This window comes from Vulpes vulpes, chromosome 2 (assembly GCF_048418805.1).
Source record: "Vulpes vulpes isolate BD-2025 chromosome 2, VulVul3, whole genome shotgun sequence".
Classification (NCBI taxonomy): domain Eukaryota; kingdom Metazoa; phylum Chordata; class Mammalia; order Carnivora; family Canidae; genus Vulpes; species Vulpes vulpes.
The window spans coordinates 114,732,069-114,751,308 of NC_132781.1; the positions used below are offsets into that span (position 1 = coordinate 114,732,069).

Below are 19,240 nucleotides of genomic sequence, written 5' to 3' on the forward strand. Positions count from 1 at the left end.
GGTAAGACATGCATTAGCAGTCCAATTATAGCTAGGTCTGTATTACTGGGAATACTGTGGGGAAATAAAAGTAATATATCTTAATTACTTATTATGAACAGAAAATATCCCCTCCGGTGTAAAGGTTTTACAACTGATTTTTTTTTGTTGCTGTTGAATATATTTCTTGATGCAAAACAACCAAGGGTCCTATTCACACTTACAGCGGCAAAAAAAAAAAAAATGAACATGCACTTTGTCTACATTAAAAAAATAAAATATATTTGAAATTTTCTACATTGAAAAAAACAGGCTTACAATTATTCTCTTTTTTAATTATAGGACACAACTTTACCATTTCACCACCTTCTGCTTCAAACAAAGTTAACAACCTAATTATTTTGCCTTGAATGGGGACCTCTGGTCAGACTAGCAAAAGACATAAGCTAGAGAGAGCTACAGTGGCCCTTAAAGAATACTAACAAATCCTGGTGCCCAATTCGGGTGCTCCAAGCATAGTTGGTTCAACTTACAGTAGCAGCTGCAGGATTCCAACCAACAAACCCACTAACACTGTAGATCCCAAGTACGTGACTGGTCTTTGCTTTTCTGGCTCTTCAAATATCCCCAACTGTTTCAGAGCTGGCAAACAGAACATCTAGAATTAGAACAGGAGATAGTAGCAAAAAGCTACTAATAGCCAATATCTTATTTAAAGAAAGTGATGGTCTATTGCCAAACTGGCCTGGCCAGGAAAACCTGTCGTGGATAAAATCACAAAGGAATATGATTAACAACATCAAAACCACTCAAATTCATACAATCCAGGGCCTTGGGACCAGCACAGACCTGCTTAGCTTACTGGGAGGAGTTGGGTAAGAGAAGACTTCTGAAAAGGGGCACCTGGGTGGTTCAGTTAAGCACCTGCCTCTGCCTTAGGTCACGATTCCAGGGTCCTGGGGTCGAGCCTCACATTGGGCTCCAGCCTCACATTGGGCTCTCTGCCCCCTGGCTCATGCTCTCTCTCCATCTCAAATAAATTAATAAAAATCTTTAAAATTTAAAAAAAAAGACGACTTCTAAAAGGCAATAGACATAGAACCAATTAGAATGCTGGAGTCAATCAAGGGTTTAGATGCCCACGAAAATCTACAATATACCTTAAATTCGGCTTTGGGAAACTGTTAAACAAGACAGTAGCTGACAGCAGGTGTATATAGATGAGGTACTAATAGAGATGCCAAGCACCTTGAAACTTTTTCCGTAAAAAGTACCAAAGAATGGCTTTATCCCAGCCTTCCCCAGCCAACTAACTCTAACGATGCCATAATGAAAACATGGAGGCACTGACGATGACCATCAACGGGGTGGTAATGTCTTAACCACAAGCCCAGGAGTCAGTCAGTAAGTTTGTTTCAAGTAGGTTAAGGAATTATTCTGTCTTTTCTGTTTCTATGGCACATATGAATATGTGCCAGACACACAGCACCTGTCCAGCGAACACGAAACATGGAGAAGGAGGAGGAAAGAGCAGGGATAGTGGTAATGCTGGGTGGCACGCAGGACCCTAAGCTCCAGGTCACTAGGAATTTGCTGTACAACTGCTTTCGTGTGGAACCTGCCGCAGGCAGACCAGACGAGAAAACGTCAAAGATACCCAAAAGGAATAGTTTGTGAGATGAGAAGTAAATGGACAGGGTAGGCTCTTATTTACGTATTTATTTTGTTAAAATACATCAGAATCTAAAATGTTTGTTGAGAGGATGAAATGTTTGCAGAAATCTTCCAAAGGCACAAGAAGAGCAAAAGGAAGACTTAACCAGGAGTGAGTGGAACACAGTATTCTGCTTCCAGAGAGTTCTGGTAAATTCCCACTTATCCTGGCATGGAGCCATCAAGGAAGGAGCCAAGGCTGAGAGCGGCAGGAATTAGGGGCACCCAGGCTGAGCGCTCTGGCTTCTGGGTATTGTCCATCAGGAGGGACATCACCTGAGCCATCCGTGACAGCTTACCTGGGAGACGGAGCCACCACTCTTATTGGATTCACAAATCGAAAATGACTTTTCTGATTTCAGCTAGAGGTACGAAAAACTAGATTGTGTTTTAACTAGATTGTGTTTTATCTGAGTCTCAGACCTGTGAGAGATGAAACGCTGTGACTCCGTGACCTGGGAGCCAGGAGCCCTGGGTCTGTCCACCTCTGGAGTCACACACATCACTGACCTGTGATTCGAGGTGTGGCACACGCCGACTAAAGTCACAAGACCTCCTCTACTTGGCAGGTGTACTCATCACCAGAAGCCTTGATTCCCTCATCATTTAAAGTGGAGAAGTACAATAACCTGCCACCTGGAATTCACAGGACAGTCGTGGTTCACATGAGACGATATATATGAATATACCTAGTGACATCCGTACGGAGGCTGACAAACCCAGTGGCTGAAACGGAAGAACATGTCCTCAGCACCACACTCCGTGTCTCCTTAGAGGCGCAGGGGTTTTATTTTTATTTTAATGGCACAAATGTTCTTGTGAAATCATTAAAAAAAAAAAAAGTACAGCAAAATTCTAACCACCTTTCTATTCTTCTTATACTTTCAAGCCAACAGTTCAAGTATAATTTTATCAAAGGGAAGATGTTCAAATGCTACCTCCTCCTCCCCTGAGTCACCCAAACCTCATGGTATCCCCACCCCACCCCCGTGGCAAGCGCACTGTGCACCCAGTTTCTCCCAGAGCTCCCCTTACTGTTAGAAGCTGCTCATGGCTCCTTAAGGAGCAAAGGTAAAGAGTGCTCTGCGACGAACGTGTGCAGCTGAAGGGGACGCGAGAGGGCAGGGGCACTCATGGGCTGCCCACGCTACATGAGGTCTCTGCAGTATGGACCTCCTCTGCACCCAAGTGGGGGTGTGCACCCCTCTCGGAGACTCCCACAGTGACTAACAGAGATGTTAGTCATCTCCCTCATGTGTCAGGACAGGAAAGCACTGAGGACATATGAAAGCCATCCTGTCAAGCAGAACTCTGCCCGTGACCACACCGCTTTCTTAGAGCATGACATCTCTCTGCCCGCCACTCTTGTGATCCCCTTTTCAAGAGCCCACAGCTCGGCAGACCACAGGCATCTCAGGTTCCCATTCTGTGCTGACCTCAAAGTGGCAAGTCCCTGGAGTGATTCTTACCTTTACCCAGCCCAGAACCTCTTTAACTAGACGACATCTGTCCCCCACTAGCCTGGCCTCAGGGCCACCCCTTCCTAGGCACACCCGCTAACAGAGGTCTCCCCCGACCTCCAGCTCTTCCCGACTTCCCCTGGACTAGAAGCCCCCAGGAGGCGGGGAACACGTCTCACCACCTTATTCCTCAAAGAGCTTAAGATAATACATCGCAAGTTAACAGACCCTCAGGTACTTGTTCGGCTAGGATTCCTCAACTCTGTTTTCATCAGTCCGCTTCATTCCAGAATCTTTACTGCAAGACAATTCACAAGTCACAAAGAGTGAAACACAGGGCTCTGGGGGTTGCTTTGGGGCAACGACAGTTGTTTCTCTTCTTCCTTAGCACAGTCTACATTCCTCTGGTTAACCAGAGTTAGAATGCTGCCTTGAGTGAGCTCCACCCATGGAAATGCAAATAAAAGGGAAGGGTGCCTCTTGCAGGCCTGGCACACGAAACCTCTCAGGCTTGTTCCTCCATCCTCTGCTCTCCTTCCAGTCAATAAGGAACTGGATTCCCCAGGGCATCCTTAGAAGCCCTGTGTTCAAGATGGAAAGAATTCCAGCAGCCTGGGTCCTCGGATTACTGCTTCAAAGGGTGTCACTCCCCCCACTCACCAACACTTACACACACACATGTATACCCATGAACCTGGAACCACCTTGGACTGTCATGAGATTGAGAAACGAACTGTGATTGTCATTCACGTTTGGATCTGGTTGTTACTGCAGCCAAACCTACTCGAACCATTCCCAGGATCACTGGAAATTCATACCAAATAATTTTCTCTCTTCCCTTATCATTGCTAATCAGAATTTCTAACAAAAAGTCCTCTAAAACTGACAGGCTACAGACCTAAGTGGACAAGATGAAGATACTAAGCGCCTACAATTCCTGAAGGGAAAGACGGTTAAATAACTGCTTTAAAAAAAAAAAAAAAAAAACACCTGAAATCAAGGTAATTGTCTAGTACCAAGTACCTGAGCAGCCAGACGGCTCCTAACAAGAAGCACAGAGAGCAGTTCTGAGTCACCTAACCTCCTCTGTGAGTTCCTCACAGCCTCCCGCTTCTCTGGGAGGGGCTCTGTGAAGACTGACAAGTGGACGCTTCCCCTCCTCGGTGTCCTATGGGGATGGCAGGTGCGCTGCAGTGTGGCCCCTTATTGCACGGATCCAGGTACTCCACAGGTCAAATTGCAACCTGTGAGACCAATGGGCCCAATTTCACCAGTTAATGTATTACTTCCCAACTTCAGCACTGCAGACAGTACACACTCAAACCAGGAAGCGCTTTGCAATAATAAAACCAACCTGTCAGTTCCTGAGATACTTCTAACAATTTTCTGTAAAACTATGTATTTAATATGCCTCATATGAAAATTATATTGCTACAGTGTATTTTACTGTTCGTATACTACCTTCAACTGTGTGTGTGTGTGTGTGTGTGTGTGTGAACTCGACTTCCACTGTTGAACTGGAAGCTCAGTTGTCTGGCGGGAGACAGAAGCCAGGGACTCACTCAGCCCAGCACTGGACACATGCCGCTTCATGCATAACTGGCGATCAAACAAACAAATGCACAACCACAGCGCCCCCCTGCTTCCCTCCATAGAAGTTGGGTTCCTCCCTGGCTTTGAAACCCTACACTACTGGGGTGCCTGGGGGGCTCAGTCAGTTAAGCGTCTGCCTTCAACTCAGGTCATGATCCCAGGGTCCTGGGATGGAGCCCTGCATCCGGCTCCGCACTCAGTGGGGACCCTGCTTCTCTCCCTCCCTCTGCCTGCCGCTCACCTTGCTTGTACTCTGTCAAATAAATATATAAAATTAAAAAAAAAAGAAAGAAACAAAGAAACAAAGAAAGAAACCCTACACTACCTTACAGCTCCCAAGGGCTTCATAGCTCCGGAAGTATTCTCACTGGAACCTCACACCATCCTACGAGTGTGCCAGGCTTTTAGTGGGGCTCAGAGAAGGCTTGCTTCAAGTCACGACACAGCTTGTGGGCAACGGCACTGAGCTCTCTGACTCCCCAAGGGAAGTGTTCTTTCTCCTGTTAACAGTCTGCTTTCCATATCCAGGAAGCTTTAAAGCTGCCTCTGGAAACCTCCAGTTTCATTTCTAGGTCACTTTTTTTTTCCATCATTGTGAAATGTCCTAACCGAAGATGTAATAAAATAACATGAAATTATTTAGGAAATGCAACTTCAAGGAAAATAATCACTAACTACAGTAAGCTCAAAACAGAAAAACTTCAAACTGTCATGTCCCCATTACCGCTGCAAGAAATAAACACGGAAAGAAAACACTGTGGTCCTAGCTCTCATGACAGAGAGCTCCCATCCCACATCCTGCTTCTCTATAAACCCCAAAGGCCTAGGCTGGCAGGCCTGATCTTCCCCAGATCCTCTCACACCCTATGAACCCCTGCCCCCACCGAAGAGATAGCATCACTTATCACAGCACACAGGGACGACTGCAGGTTTCTCACAAGGATAAGGAGGAATGGTGAGAAGAAAGGAAAAACAAGAAAATGATGGTTACTTATGGACCAGAGTATATTTTCATATATTTGAAAGACTTTTCCTACTGTCAATTCATTACACAGCCACTTGTAAGTTGTACTATATCCCAGACTCATTATAAACACCACGAGGGCTTGCTCTCTCTCGGTTTCTCGTGAACATACGAAACAGAAACGATTTTTGTCTGCCCATAAGGCAGTAAGCAAACAAACACAAGCCACCATACATCAGGCAAAATGAGTGCTGCACAAATGCACACATGAAATGCTATGAGAGTAAAGGGACCAGAGTAGGGATGTTGAAAAAGGCTTTATGTGGGGCTAGACCTGGTGGCTCAGTGGGTTAAGCGTCTGCCTTCAGCTCAGGTCATGATCTCAGGGTCCTGGGATAGAGCCCCATGTCAGGCTCCCTGCTCAGCAGGGGAGTCTGCTTCTCCCTTTCCTCTTGTTCATGCTCTCTCTCTCTCTTTTTTTTTTTTTTTAAAGGCTTTATGAAGAGTTCAGCTTCGGAAGACAAGTAGGATGCAGTAAGGCAAAAGAAACACTATGTGCGAAACAGAAATAGCACAGCATCGGTGTAGTGGGAAGTCGAATTTTATGAGAACAAGAGGTTCACAGATGGGGGACGAGGCTGGAAAAGGAATTTGGAGGCACAGATTGTAACGGTCCTTAAATATAGCGCTGAAGAAATTGTGGGCTTTCTTGTGTAGGCGATTCGGGGGATCATGTAGCCTGCCAGCAGGGCCACCATACAGTCAAATTCACACTCTACAACAGTAACCCTGGAAGCTAGGTAGAAGATGGGTGGACACAGAGACTGCCAGGAAAATACGACAAGAAGTCACTTCCCTAACCGACACAAGGGTTGGGAAAGACCTGAGAGCAGCAGCAGAAACAGGGAGAGGGAATGGGAAGTTCAACATATCTTTTTCGACAAGACTGAAAAGATGAAGGAGAAGGAGGGACAAAGGTAACTAACATTTTTATCTGGAGCCCAGAGGTCGCATCATTAACCACGTTAAGGAGTAACGAGAGCCAGTGTTTTTGTTTTACTTGCTTTTTCCTGGAAGGGGAAGGTGAAAGTTTCCCCGTTTTGAACACAGCTGTTTGTCTTGCTTTGTTTTAAAGTTATCTGCGAGATGCCGGGCTAAGCTCCAGGAAGAACTTTGAAATAGGAGACGGATCCTCAAAAGGCATGTGAGTGACACTGAAGCGTGAAGATGGAGAGATGCTGTAATGAGAGACAAATTCCTAGTAGGAATAACTGGTTTGCAAGCCAGAAGGGCAAAACAGAATCCAACCCAGTTTTCAAATAAATCCACCTACGAAGGATAGTGGGATGTGATAAGCAAGAGAAAAGAGGATGGCAACAACAGTGAACCTACAGTCCTAGGACCGATACCATTAGTGTTCACACACTCACGGATCACAGGACATGCCAAGGCTCATGACACGGATGACCGCAGGCGAGTGCTGTACACAACCACGAAACACAGCGTAAGAGAAAGGAGAGAAGATGGCCACAGAGCAAGTCACGCTGCCAAAACCGACTGCATGAGAAAGGAGACGCTAACCAGCAGACCACAAATTCCAAACACCGGCACAAAAGAAATGGGCGGCCCAACTGGGGAACCTACTAACGGTAAGGATTCCTTCCCTCTACACCAAGCTTTTACTGGAGAAAAAACCACAAGAAGGGCCACAGTCACGTTCGTACACGTTAGTGTCCAGTTATCTAAAGGAGGACACGGAAGAGGCAGCACTGCATCGGGGGTAAGTAATAAAATAGTCTCATCATGCATCCATGTGTCCCCATTTCGTTTTTTAAAACAGGGACACTGGAGACACAAGGCAAGACACAGTGCGGATGGTCTGTAATGAGGATGGGGCTGTGGGGGGCGCTTAGCAGCAAAAAATATGAAGTTACCGGATGCCTGCATTTCCATTTGCACCAAACCAACAGCTGCGGGAAGAGCAATGCTGGGCCTGTTTGAAAACTCTGTGAATTTCAAGACTTTCATGCCTACCTTTTGCTGAAGTGGAAAAGACAGACTGGAACGAGAACTGTGGCAAAGCTAACCCCTGGACCCCGTTCTGTCCCCAGTGATGACCCGTATTACTCAGTAAATGCACCAAATTCAATCTGCCCGTTAGTAAAACGGACTTGTTTTCCTGGGTCCATACCTGGCGTCTTCTTTCATTTGACCTCCCTTAGTTTACGTGAGCACAGAGGCAGCCCTCACCTCACCCCCAGAGCCCGCAGACACCAACTGGGGCCACCATTCTTTGCGCCAGAAGATTTTAGGACCCTACAGCTGCACGGGAAAATCTAACTTCTTGATGCACCAACATCCCCCCACCTGTAAGGATGTCTCGCAGGCTTGCTTTTTGCAGGGTTAGATCATTAAAAAACGCAGAGCTGCGCGCGACACCGAATGCAAAGCCTAACTGTCTGCAGGCCTGGCAAGCATAGCAACTTTGGGACCCAAGGCACCAGGAAGTCTGCAGGACCAGCACCCAGAAGGATCAGGCTAGGGATTCATCACCTGCCCTAATCTCTCCCATCACCCCTGCACGGTCCACACGACAAGCCGGAGGCCTTCCCGCACTGCCCTAATTTAGTTGATATTCAGAGAAAAAGGGGGATTCGGGTAAGGGAGCCTGCAAATAAAAAAGAGTGGCGAGAGGACAGCATCAAAATGACTCGCCCAAGGTCAAAGCAGGAGGGTTGCAAAGGGGCCGCCGGTGGGCCGGCTCCCGAGGCCGCGTCTCCCGTGCCTCGTTCTGCAACGACCGGGGGGGCGAGCAGCTTCGCGGCCCCGGGGCGCAGGGCGCTGGCTGGGGCGCCCCTCGCCGTCCTGCGCGCGCGCCCCGCCGAGCCCTGCAGCCCTGCAGCCCCGCCGCCCCCGGGCTCCCGCACGGCCGCGCTCCGCCCGGGCCCCCCTCCCCCTCCCGTCCCCTCCCCCTCCCCCGCCCCGCTCGGGACCCCAGGCGCGTAAGTGTGCACAGGGCAGGGCCCCGCCCGCGCTCCCGCCCCGCCCCGCCCGCGGCCTCACGCACTAGGGCGCTCCGGACCGGGGCTCCCGCCGCCGCCGCCGCCGCCGCCGCCGCCGCCGCCGCCGCAGGGCCCAGGCCGCCCGGCCTCCCAGCCCCAGCGCCCCCAGGGCAGCGCCAGCCCGAGCAGGCCGCCGACTTCCTCCGCCAGCCCCGCCCCGGCCGCAGCCCCGGGAAGAGCCCGCCGCCGGGGCCTGACGGACCGCCCGCGCGTCCAATCGGAGCGGCAGACGGAAGGGGCGTGCTGACGGACGGCCGCGGCGGCCAATAGGAACGCGCCTCCCCAGGGGGCGCGGCGGCCGCCGAAGGCCCCGCCCCGTCCGCGCTTCCGCCGGGGCCGAGGCGGCGAGGGAAACTTTCCCAGAGTTCCTCCGAGCTCCCGAGCCCCGGGGGCGGGGGCGGGGCGCACCTGCTGCACCCCCGCTCCGCGCGGCGGGGCTCGGGGGCGCGCCCCCGGGGCGGCGGCCGTGGCGGCGCCCGGGGACCCGCGGCGGCTGCACCGGCTGGTGCAGGCAGGCCGGCTGAGCGCCCTGCGGGAGGAGCTGCGCGCGGGCGGCCCGGGGCGCGCCGGGGACCCCCTGCTGCACTGCGCCGCCCGCCACGGGCACCGGGACGTGCTGGCCTACCTGGTGGAGACCTGGGACCTGGACGTGGAGGCCGCCGACCGCGACTACAAGCGGCCTCTGCACGAGGCTGCGGCGCAGGGCCACCGGGACTGCGTGCGGTACCTGCTGGGCCGGGGCGCGGCGGTGGACTGCCTGAAGAGGGCCGACTGGTAGGTGGCCGGGGTAGCCCCACAGACCACCCCGCTGCGCGCCCCGCCCCTCCGCAGAGCCCCGGATTCCGTGCACCTTGCCGGCCTGGGCACCGCAGCTCGCGGAGTACCTCCTGCAAACCCTCTTGCAAGGGGGGAGGGGTGTCTCCATTTCCCATTAAGGAACCGGTAGGGAATGCGATCAGACGATGGATTGTCTGCATCAAGTACAGCTTGAGCCCCGCTGGGCTAAAGGGCGTTGTTTGAACAGGTTGTTTCGGGATCGAGGTTCACAGAAGGTTGCAAAGCAGTTCCAGGGAACCCCCCCCCCCGCGCCCAGGCTCCCCCTAAATTACCACCTTACAGAGCTACCGCACAACACCAAGGCTGAGGAGCTGACATTGCTGCAGTGCGTGCGCTTGTTCAGGATTTCACCGCCTATGTGGACACTTGAGCTCAGTGAGTGATGATGCCCCATGTGGTTTTATCACATGGGCAGACGTGCAGAAGCACCTCCACAGACAAGATGCTCGCCCGCAGGATCACACAAACCAACTGCGTTTTGTGAGATCGACCCGGTTTCCAGTACTCACTTCCGGGGGCCTCCTGAGGGTCACGAGCATCCTAAGATTCATGACATAATGAAGTTCCTGCCTGCAACGGATACCTGATCTGATAGAAATGAATCACAGCAGGTAGACTTACATTTTAAATAAAGCGCATCTTGCCCACTGGGTTGGGGGAGTCGGCGTGGGCATGTTTTGAGGGCTGCACGTTGGCTATGACTTAGCACAAGACTGATTTTCTTCTGCTGCTGGACCTTTCCAAGAGACACATTACCCCATCCATGTATCACAGTAATTCTATGGATAGGGAACTGACCTCTTCCCCCCGCCCCCCAAAAAAACATGAAGGAGACAAAGTTCATCTGAATATGTATTTGGGAGGTATAATTGCAATGAGACTTTTTTTCCCATCCTCACCTTTCTGGCTTTCTTCAATACCTTCCTTGCTTTTCCAATCGTCCTGCCTGGTTCAAGATTTATTCCCGCCGTGAAGTCCTTCTGGAAGTTTCCAGCCTTCATTTATCTGGGTTTCTCCCTTTTAATTTCTCATTCACTCTCATTATTATATCCCACCCCACCCCCCAGCAGTGTTGGTTAATTAATTATTATCATGGCAATCTTAGAAGATAGATCCTAGATGCGGCCTTCCACGTCACCTAGGTATAGTGAGTTCCAGCCGTGTGCCACACTTGGGTCTAAAACCCAGGAATCAGGAGGTAGATTAGACCTGACCTTGCTTTCCCGGGAGTTATGTCTCCCTCATTTTGCAGATGAGAAACCAGAAGCTCATGAAATTGAAATGACTCATCAAGGATCATATATGAGAAGGATAGAGCCACCTCCCTTGATATTAGCATAGTTTATTCCCATAATTGTGGACACAAGCCAACTCAGAAACTTCCTGTGTTCACACTGTTTCATTCATGTTGCCAACATGTGCTCCTCATGGCTAGGCAGTGTGTCAGATGTTCTGTTTAGCCCTTTTTCAGCACAATTAATAAACGATTACTGTTTGAAATGAATGGGATAAGTCTTACACAAACATTATTCAAGACAAACTATGGTTTTAACTGTGTCTCACTTCAGTCCCATACTCTCAACTATTCTCCAGAAGCAAGTTTGCATCCTCAGCATTCCCCTCCACACATGCCTACATCCTAGTCACTCTCCTTTTCTTATCCCTCCCAGTGCCTCACTGGAGGGGGTGGGGGACAGAGAAGTTGTTAAAGCAGTTTTCCTGCTTCCCAGACCCCTGAGTCCTCTAGGTGTTCCGTCTCTGCCAAGGACATGGGGTTTTCTGAAGACCTGACCACACGCTTGTAATGTCTCAGCTGCCCTTCTGTCTGACAGTTGTTCTGATTGGCTTTAGGACTCCTTTGATGATGGCTTGCACAAGGAAGAATCTGGAGGTGATCCAGGACCTCGTGGAACATGGCGCCAACCCACTTCTGAAGAACAAAGACGGCTGGAACAGTCTCCACATTGCCAGTCGAGAGGGTGACCCTCTGATCCTCCAGTACTTGCTCACAGTTTGCCCGGCCGCCTGGAAGACAGAGAGCAAAATTGGGAGAACCCCTCTGCACACGGCAGGTATGGCTAGGAGCTCTGCAGGGACGTGTAGCCCGCCCATCTGACCCCGCAGAATGCCTTCTAGTTAGAATCTAGTAAGAACAGCTTTAGGGTATTTCAGCATATAGTTTGTTTCTAAAACTAACGGAAGTTGGTACGTGTTCTTCTTTCTCATATTCACTCATTTTCACGGTATCTGTCCTGTCCTCCCCAGTTTGTTAGAAAGCTGGTTCTGTTCCTCACTGTCTTTGACCTTAGGCAAGGGACGCAGACTGTTAAGCAAATCCTTGTCAGCAAAATAATGACGGTAATGATGCCCATATCACAAGGTTGTTGTAGAGATTGAGGAACACGATGTATTTAAATCACTTGGCACAGTGCTTGACATACAGTGAGCACAGAACTGGGTGCAGCTATTTTCAGGATCACTTTTATGTTACTGTTATACACAGGAAAAAAAGATGATATGTCCACGTAGCCTCAACAATACCACAGTGTTAAGCCATTTAAATAAATATAGGTACTTATAATTAAGTACCTGGGCCTGAGTGCCTTTGACTTATCTAGTGATAATGCAGTGGACTACAACTGAGTAATTATCCTTAAATCTGAATCGTCTATTTGTAGATTATTTTAAATGAGTGAAAAGCAAAAAGTGCTGTGATGTAAGACAACACAGATATTAAAGACCTCAAGAGTCCAGATCAAGAAATTTTTTTAAAATGAACTTTAGCCTTCTGGATGATTCATTGAATTAGGATACAGGGCCTTAGTTTCTCAAAATGTCAATACCTGTGACATGATTCAGTTTAGGAAATATGCATACAATTATTACAGGTACTGAGAGCAGCTAGGGACCAAGGACTTCTTTTTAAAACTTGACGAGTGGTAGAAAAACTTTACTCTGCTTTGAATTGTTTGCCTAGCTCCCCTAGAAACCATTAGCACCTAGCCATTCCCAGAAAATAGTGGAGAACAGAGAGCTGAAATCTTTATTGAGTGTCATTCTCTTTAGTAGGAGAATTACATTCCTGCCTACTTTGTCATGGATCATTATTAATATGTTTTGCATTTCCTGGGCAAAACCTGGCCAGCCCTAAGGATTTGCAGCACAAGAATGAAGAGAAAGTTTAGGACTGAGAATTTGCCGTGGAAGTGCTCACAAAGAGCAGATAATCGAGTGTTGGCTAAGTGCCTATTAAGTGAAAAGTGAAAACATCATCGTTACCACTTATCCAGCTAAATTTTTATTTTTCTAGGATGGTAACAGTGTCCCTAATTTAATTGCCACCTCCTGTAAGCTCTAGCTAAAGGATGTGGCAGAGAGAAGAGGAAAGAAGAGTTTTATACCTGCACTAAAAAGCTCTCTCAATTGTCTTCTCCCAGCAATGCATGGCTGTTTAGAGGCAGTAAAGGTGCTTCTACAGAGGTAAGAACAAAAGAGCAAATGGAGGAAAAGATTCACTAATTGTGACAGTATCGATGCTATAGAAAAAGCTCAGAAAAAACTGCTCAGAAAGAAACCAAAGTACCAAAAGAGAAATGAAGAAAGGACATAGCTCAAAGAGTATAAAACAAAAATCACTAAGTAACATGAGAGAGAAAAAAACCACCCGTGTTATCTGTTCATTCAGCAAGCATTCATATATTCAGTGTGTCAGCACTCACTAAGCGTTGTAGCAGATGCACGGGCTACAACAGAAGCCCGCCAGCTTGGGTCCCCTCCTGGAACTCACAGCCTGGCAGACAGGACTCACTGTTCACATCCTGCGAGTCTGAGGAGTCCAAGGAATTGCAGGATCCCCCCAGGAACACATGCCAGGAAGACCCAACTTGATGGGGAGTGAGGCATCTTGGCCCCTAAGATACTCGAGCTAGAACATGAAGGAGGCTGAAAGCAGGAGGCGGGGCAGCATTCCAGACAGAGGTAACAGCCTCCAGGAATGCTCAGAGCCAGGAGAAAGCAGGGTGCTTGGTAAAGTGAAAAGTTGAGTGCGTGCTGGAGCCTTAGAAGTGATGGGGAGAACAGTGTGCAATGAGGAAGGCCAGACTTAGGGAGGACACTGAACTATGTGAGGACTTCAAGTTTTCTCCTTAGGTTATCAGATGCCATTGAAGGGTTTTAGGCAGAGCGGAGGGTGGACAGTACTAAGAAACTTGCATTTTTCAGAGATCCTCTGGTTGGAAAATAGCGGATGGATTGGGGTAGGGGGGCAGCAAGGGTGAGTGCCATGAACACTAGGAGGCCGTTGCAGTTAAACAAGAAAGAAAGAACGATAGTTGGACTAAAACGCCGCTGGTAGGGGTGAAGAGGAGCACTTGGAGATACTTAAGTGGAATCAATAGACCTAGGTGAATAATTTGAACAAGAGAATGAGGGAGGAGAATCAAGGATGACAGGTTTCTTGCTGAAACGACTGGTGATGGTGACGGTGCCATTTACTGAGACAGAGAACACTGGTGGAGGAGCAGCTTTGCCAGGAAGACGATAATTTCACTTTGGGACGTGCTGAGTTGCTTGTACCTGGGAGGCATCCGAGCAGAGCTGTCGAGTGGCCAGCTACAGACACAGATCTGAAGCCTACAGGAAGGGGTGTGAGCTGAGAAACAAACATGGGCATCATCGACATAGTAATGATGCCTGAATTCATGAGCGTGGGAGAGATTACCTGAGCAGATACTGAATAGTAAGGGGAGAACAGGACTCTAGGCAGCGCTGCGAGGGAGCAAAGGCCCGTCTGAAGATGAGGAGAGAAGAGAGGGCTCTGTGAGGTCGTGTCAAAGCTGTAATTTGAAGTGAAGAAGGGAGAACCAGTGTTCTAAGCAGAGGGGATCAGCAAAGAGCTGGGCAGCTGCAGGAGAAGATCATGAGCCAGAGGAGGGTAGGACACGCAGGACCATAATGGAGTAGAGGGAGGGCCAAGGAGGTAGGACGGATGGGACCCTGAAGGGAAGAACAGGAGACAGGACAAACGTCAGCTGGGAAGGAATAGAAGAAGGCAAATGAGGTAGGAGGCAGACAGGAAGATGGGAGGGACAGAAGCAGAAAGGATAGTGGGAAGAGGAGGAGTGATAGAAGGAGGGAGATCCAACCTCAGGATGGAGAGGAGAACCAGGAAGATGCCAGGAACGGAAGGAGGTCACACCGGAGGCTGAATTAGGAAAAAGGACAGGAACAGAAGGATATGACAGCAAAGCTAGTGGGAAAAGAAAAAGGCAGGATGGAGATGGAAATGGGCAGGTGGGTGGGAGGCCTGAGAAGCAGGTGGGAGGGGCGGGCCCGGGAAGGCGGCAGGTGGCCCCAGGGGAGCCAGGGAAGTGAGGAGATAGCACTGTTCTCCTGATGCCCGGGTCCTGAGGGTTTACGTTTCCCCTCTGGGTGGGAGATAGAGGTTTGGAGCAGGAGTGGCCCTACCTACCCAGGGTGCCTGAGGGAGAGTAGTCTCGTGGAATTGAGATTTTTGGTAACGGGCTGGTGACGGGGGAGAGACGGGAGTGAGGAAGGGTTTAGGGGATAAGGACCCCATCAGACCTGCTGCTCTGGGTTGGTGCCGCAGGTGCCAGTACGAAGCCGACTGCAGAGACAGGTGCGGCTGCACACCCTTCATGGACGCCGTTCAGTGCGGCCACATCGACGTAGCCAGGCTGCTGCTCAAGCAACACAAGGTATAGGGTCTCAGGCCAGGGAGCACATCCAATCCTAGGTTTGAATCCCAGCCCCACCTCGATGCCGAATGCGGTCAGTGTCGCAGTGGGCGAGGGGGAGGCAGACGTCCTTGTTCAGGGGTGGGGGACCTTGCGAGGAGCAGTTGGAGGAGGAGAATCCAGATGGCTAACCGCCACTAAGGGTGCCGTACTTGACCAGAGAGCCCTGGAAGTCTGAGGCACGTTGCCCAGCTCCGTGCTCCTCACTTGGGGCCTCCTGTCCCCCCGCCCCCCACCCCCGCAGGCTTGCTGGGCCGCGCGGGATGCCCTGGGTGCTCAGGCCATCCACAAGGCGGCCGTCACAGGGCAGGACCAGGCTCTCCGCTTCCTGGTCTCAGAGCTGGGTGCTGACGTGGACGCAAGGACAGAGCCCACCCGCCTGGCGCCGCTGCATTTCGCCGCTAAGGTTGGTCTCTCTATCACCATAGGGACAAGCCTGGGACGTGGTCATGGTCCTGGAACCTGGGTCCCCTCAATGGAGACCTGCCTTGATCCATATGATGCCTGCGCATTAGTTCCTGCCAGCCTTTATTCCATGTTCAGGAATAATGTCGTTTGCAATCATAAGAACCCCCCATGTGGAGTCCTGCTGCCTTGTCCTTACACTGGATTCCAGAAGTTACCACGTGAGTGGCAGAGGCTCTCCACGTACAAGCCACTGCAGGCCTGCAGAAGGTACTCACCAGAAAGTCGCTGCTTACTCCCCTGTTTGAGGCATTAGGAATATTTTGCAGGTTATCTTCAGCCTCACTGGCTACCTGCCTCCACTGGCTTTTCCAGCAGCAGCAGGAATAATTGTTTCCTTGTGAAGGGGCTCTGCTGCCTGCCTCCCCCAGGAAGGCAGTGGAGAGAGGAGGGTGGCTGAGGCCATGGCGCTGATGGATGGGACTTGGAGCCGCGATCCTGCCTGGCTCCGTACTTGAGGAGCAGCCAGCTGGCCAGGGAGCCTGTCATGTGCTTGGTGAACAGTGACACACACTGTGATGAGCATCCAGGACAGGTTGCCATCTCCCACTGTGTATCTTTGCTCTGAAGTTCCAGCAATGACATATTTGCTGGGAGAGATTCTGGAACTGTGTGTTCCGTGTGAATCAGGACACATGCCCCAGACTGCAGTAGTAGGTAATTTGGCCTCCAGAGTAGATTCTCTATTTTGATGACCAAATGTCACCAAAAGCCGCATTTAGCATCATACGGGCCCTTGAACCTGAGAGCCATGCGAGTTTTCCTCCAGGTGTGAAAATTCAGTGTTAGCATGAATATCTTAGAAAAAGTACCTGATGTGCACTAGTTTGCATTTAAAGGCTTGTCCGTGTCGTCACCCGGTAACATGTATTTCAACCCTCAGGAAGGACACGTGAGCACAATCCAGGTGCTCCTATCCTTGGGTGCCGACATCAACTCCAAAGACGAAAGGGACCGATCAGGTATGGCTTCGTATCTCACACGCCTGGGCAGTTACTGGGCGCGGATGCGCACAGTACACAAACCTTGATGTTAGAACCACTGGTTTTCATGCTATTGCTCTAGTAGCTCGACAACCTTTCTTTGAAACAACATGTTTGCAGAGCTCTGGAAATGTGTCTGTGACCATGGCAGTGGCGGGCCTGCCACTTGTCACTGCTGTTCTGACTACTTTGTACCATGATCAATCAGTCATGCTCACTCTTAGAAGCACTTTCTAAATCCACCTCACTGCCAGCTGCTCCATCGTTCAGATTCTTCATAGGTCGTCTCTCTTTGGAGTGTATTTGAAAACTATAATCACTGGGACGCCCGCAGGGCTCAGTAGTTGAGCATCTGCCTTCAGCTCGGGTCGTGATCCCAGGGTCCCGGGATCGAGTCCCGCATCATGCTCCCTGCATGGAGCCTGCTTCTCCCTCTGCCTGTGTCTCTGCCTCTCTGTGTCTCTCATGCATAAATAATCTTTAAAAAAAAAAAAAGAAAGAAAGGAAAAGAAAACTGTAATTACTGTAAGTTTTTTTTTAAGATTTATTTCCAAGAGGTGGGTGGGGCAGAGTGAGAAACAGACTCCCCACTGAGCAGGTAGCCCCATACAGGGCTCGAACCCAGGACGCCGGGATCATGACCTGAGCTGAAACTAACAGTTAGATGCTTAACTGACAGAGCCACCCAGGCAGCCCTCTATAATTTTTTTAAACTTGAGGCCCTGGAAGATATCTTCAGAGCTAATTCTTTAGACTTGAGTTGAATAAGCCCTCCTATGAACCTTCTGTGCACCCACGGCCGCCTTGCAAGCTTCCCCGCGATGCTTAGAAACTCCTGCTGTGGCCGCAAAGGATGGTCACCAAGTCCAGGACATAGGACTTTGTCCCCAGAACGCAAGATCCTAGGGCTAGCGGCACCAGGAACCTTGAGTGCTAGTTTTCAAAGTGCTAGTTTTCTTCTTTTCATCTGGTCAAACTTTGAAGAAATTGGTTTCTGTGTACTTGCTTCATTGCTTTTGATAGAAATCTCTTAAATTTTCTAATTGGTTGCTATTTTTAAAACCATCTCGAGGGATCCCTGGGTGGCGCAGCGGTTTGGCGCCTGCCTTTGGCCCAGGGCGCGATCCTGGAGACCCGGGATCGAATCCCACATCAGGCTCCCGGTGCATGGAGCCTGCTTCTCCCTCCGCCTGTGTCTCTGCCTCTCTCTCTCTCTCTGTGACTATCATAAATAAATAAATAAAAATTTAAAAAAAAAAAATTAAAAAAAAAAAAAAAAACCATCTCGAACCCAGTCAGGTTAAAAGGGGAAATGTTCTGATCCCGTAGAGGTAAGAGCGCAGGGCCAAATCAGGGAAGTATAAAATCCACGTAACGGAAGGAGTCTTGTTATTGGGAGCAGCCACTGGCCAGGCAGGCATCACTGCAGGGTCCTGCTCCAAGTCCATGTGGCTTCTGTCCCCACACAGCCCTGCACCTGGCCTGTGCGGGCCAGCACGCCGCCTGCGTGGAGCTCCTCCTGCAGTCTGGGCTGCGCGACTCTCCTGACGACTCGGGCGCCCTGGCCAGGCAGCTCACCCACAACGCGGACATCCTTCGGTGCTTCGACCACCATGCCACATCCTAAGGGCACACAACCACATGCACGGTGACCCGCTCCTGCTCCTTCCATCACTGGGGTCCCCAGCCTGCGGCCCCTCTCTGCCAAGACCCCAGGCCCTGAGGGCTCCAGGCTCTGTGACCCGCATGCGGGCAGATGGGAAGCAGTTGGGGTCTTTCCATGATCCAGAGTCTGCTTCTCCTGCCCTTTACCTGGAATTGAGGGATGTTCATGAAGTCAGTGTCAGAGCCCTGAGAGAAGCATGTGACGCGCATAAACATAACAGAGAACGTGTTTTATGAGGAACGTTATGTGGAAAGGCAGTGGCAATACTGAACCATACAAGAGATTGCTGTTAGTTTGAGCTGCAAACACAACTGACCTGCTGCTTCCTTCCTTCGTGGGCTGCTTCTTGGCCGTTGCAGTGGTTTCACCTTGGGTTTTGTAGCCAGGAAGGAGAGGCCTGCACAAGCATTTGCACGGAAATAATGGAAATATTTGTGCATTCTAAGCGCTACTAGTTAAACCAGAACATTTTAATCTCGAGGTTATTTTTACTTAATGGTTCTGTGTTGGCTTCCTTCAGATAATAAACACATCTAAAAAATGCAGCTGAGATCTTTTCTAGACTTTTCTATCACCTCGGTCAAAAAAGGGACTTTGTTCTTAAAACCCACGCATCCTGTTTCCTGTCCCAAGCCACCTGCCCACCAGAGCCCGTGGGCGTTGAAGATACTTGACGTCGTAACTCCAAAAATTCTGTAGCACTTTAGACAGATTGAAGGGAGGCTGCGTCCTCAGGCATTCAGCTTCTTTTCCTTTTTCCTT

At 50.1% G+C, this 19,240-nt stretch overlaps 2 protein-coding genes across 5 annotated transcripts in view; one reads left to right on the forward strand and one right to left on the reverse strand.

Moving 5' to 3' along the window:
* The window catches only part of FBH1 (F-box DNA helicase 1), a 47,256-nt gene extending 38,331 nt beyond the window's left edge, over positions 1 to 8,925 (reverse strand). The window contains exons 1-2 of one of the 4 annotated variants that reach the window (XM_072749611.1): positions 8,777 to 8,872; positions 513 to 621 (exon numbers count right to left, since the gene is read on the reverse strand). Coding sequence is in view for 2 of the 4 variants with exons in the window: in XM_072749613.1 (XP_072605714.1) it covers position 8,777 (1 nt within the window). In the remaining 2 variants the exon portion in view is untranslated. Of the gene's footprint in view, positions 1 to 512; positions 622 to 8,776 lie in introns of all 4 variants that reach the window. The other 3 variants (XM_072749613.1, XM_072749612.1, XM_072749610.1) reach the window with 3 other exon arrangements.
* Positions 8,926 to 9,093: 168 nt separating this feature from the next.
* ANKRD16 (ankyrin repeat domain 16) lies at positions 9,094 to 19,023 on the forward strand (the record flags this gene model as incomplete). The annotated part of the gene is made up of 7 exons (XM_025982644.2): positions 9,094 to 9,545; positions 11,460 to 11,680; positions 13,046 to 13,088; positions 15,217 to 15,325; positions 15,609 to 15,770; positions 16,713 to 16,791; positions 18,282 to 19,023. Coding segments are annotated over 7 exons (1,224 nt in total), but the record flags the coding sequence as incomplete, so codon positions are not given.
* Positions 19,024 to 19,240: the final 217 nt, after the last annotated feature.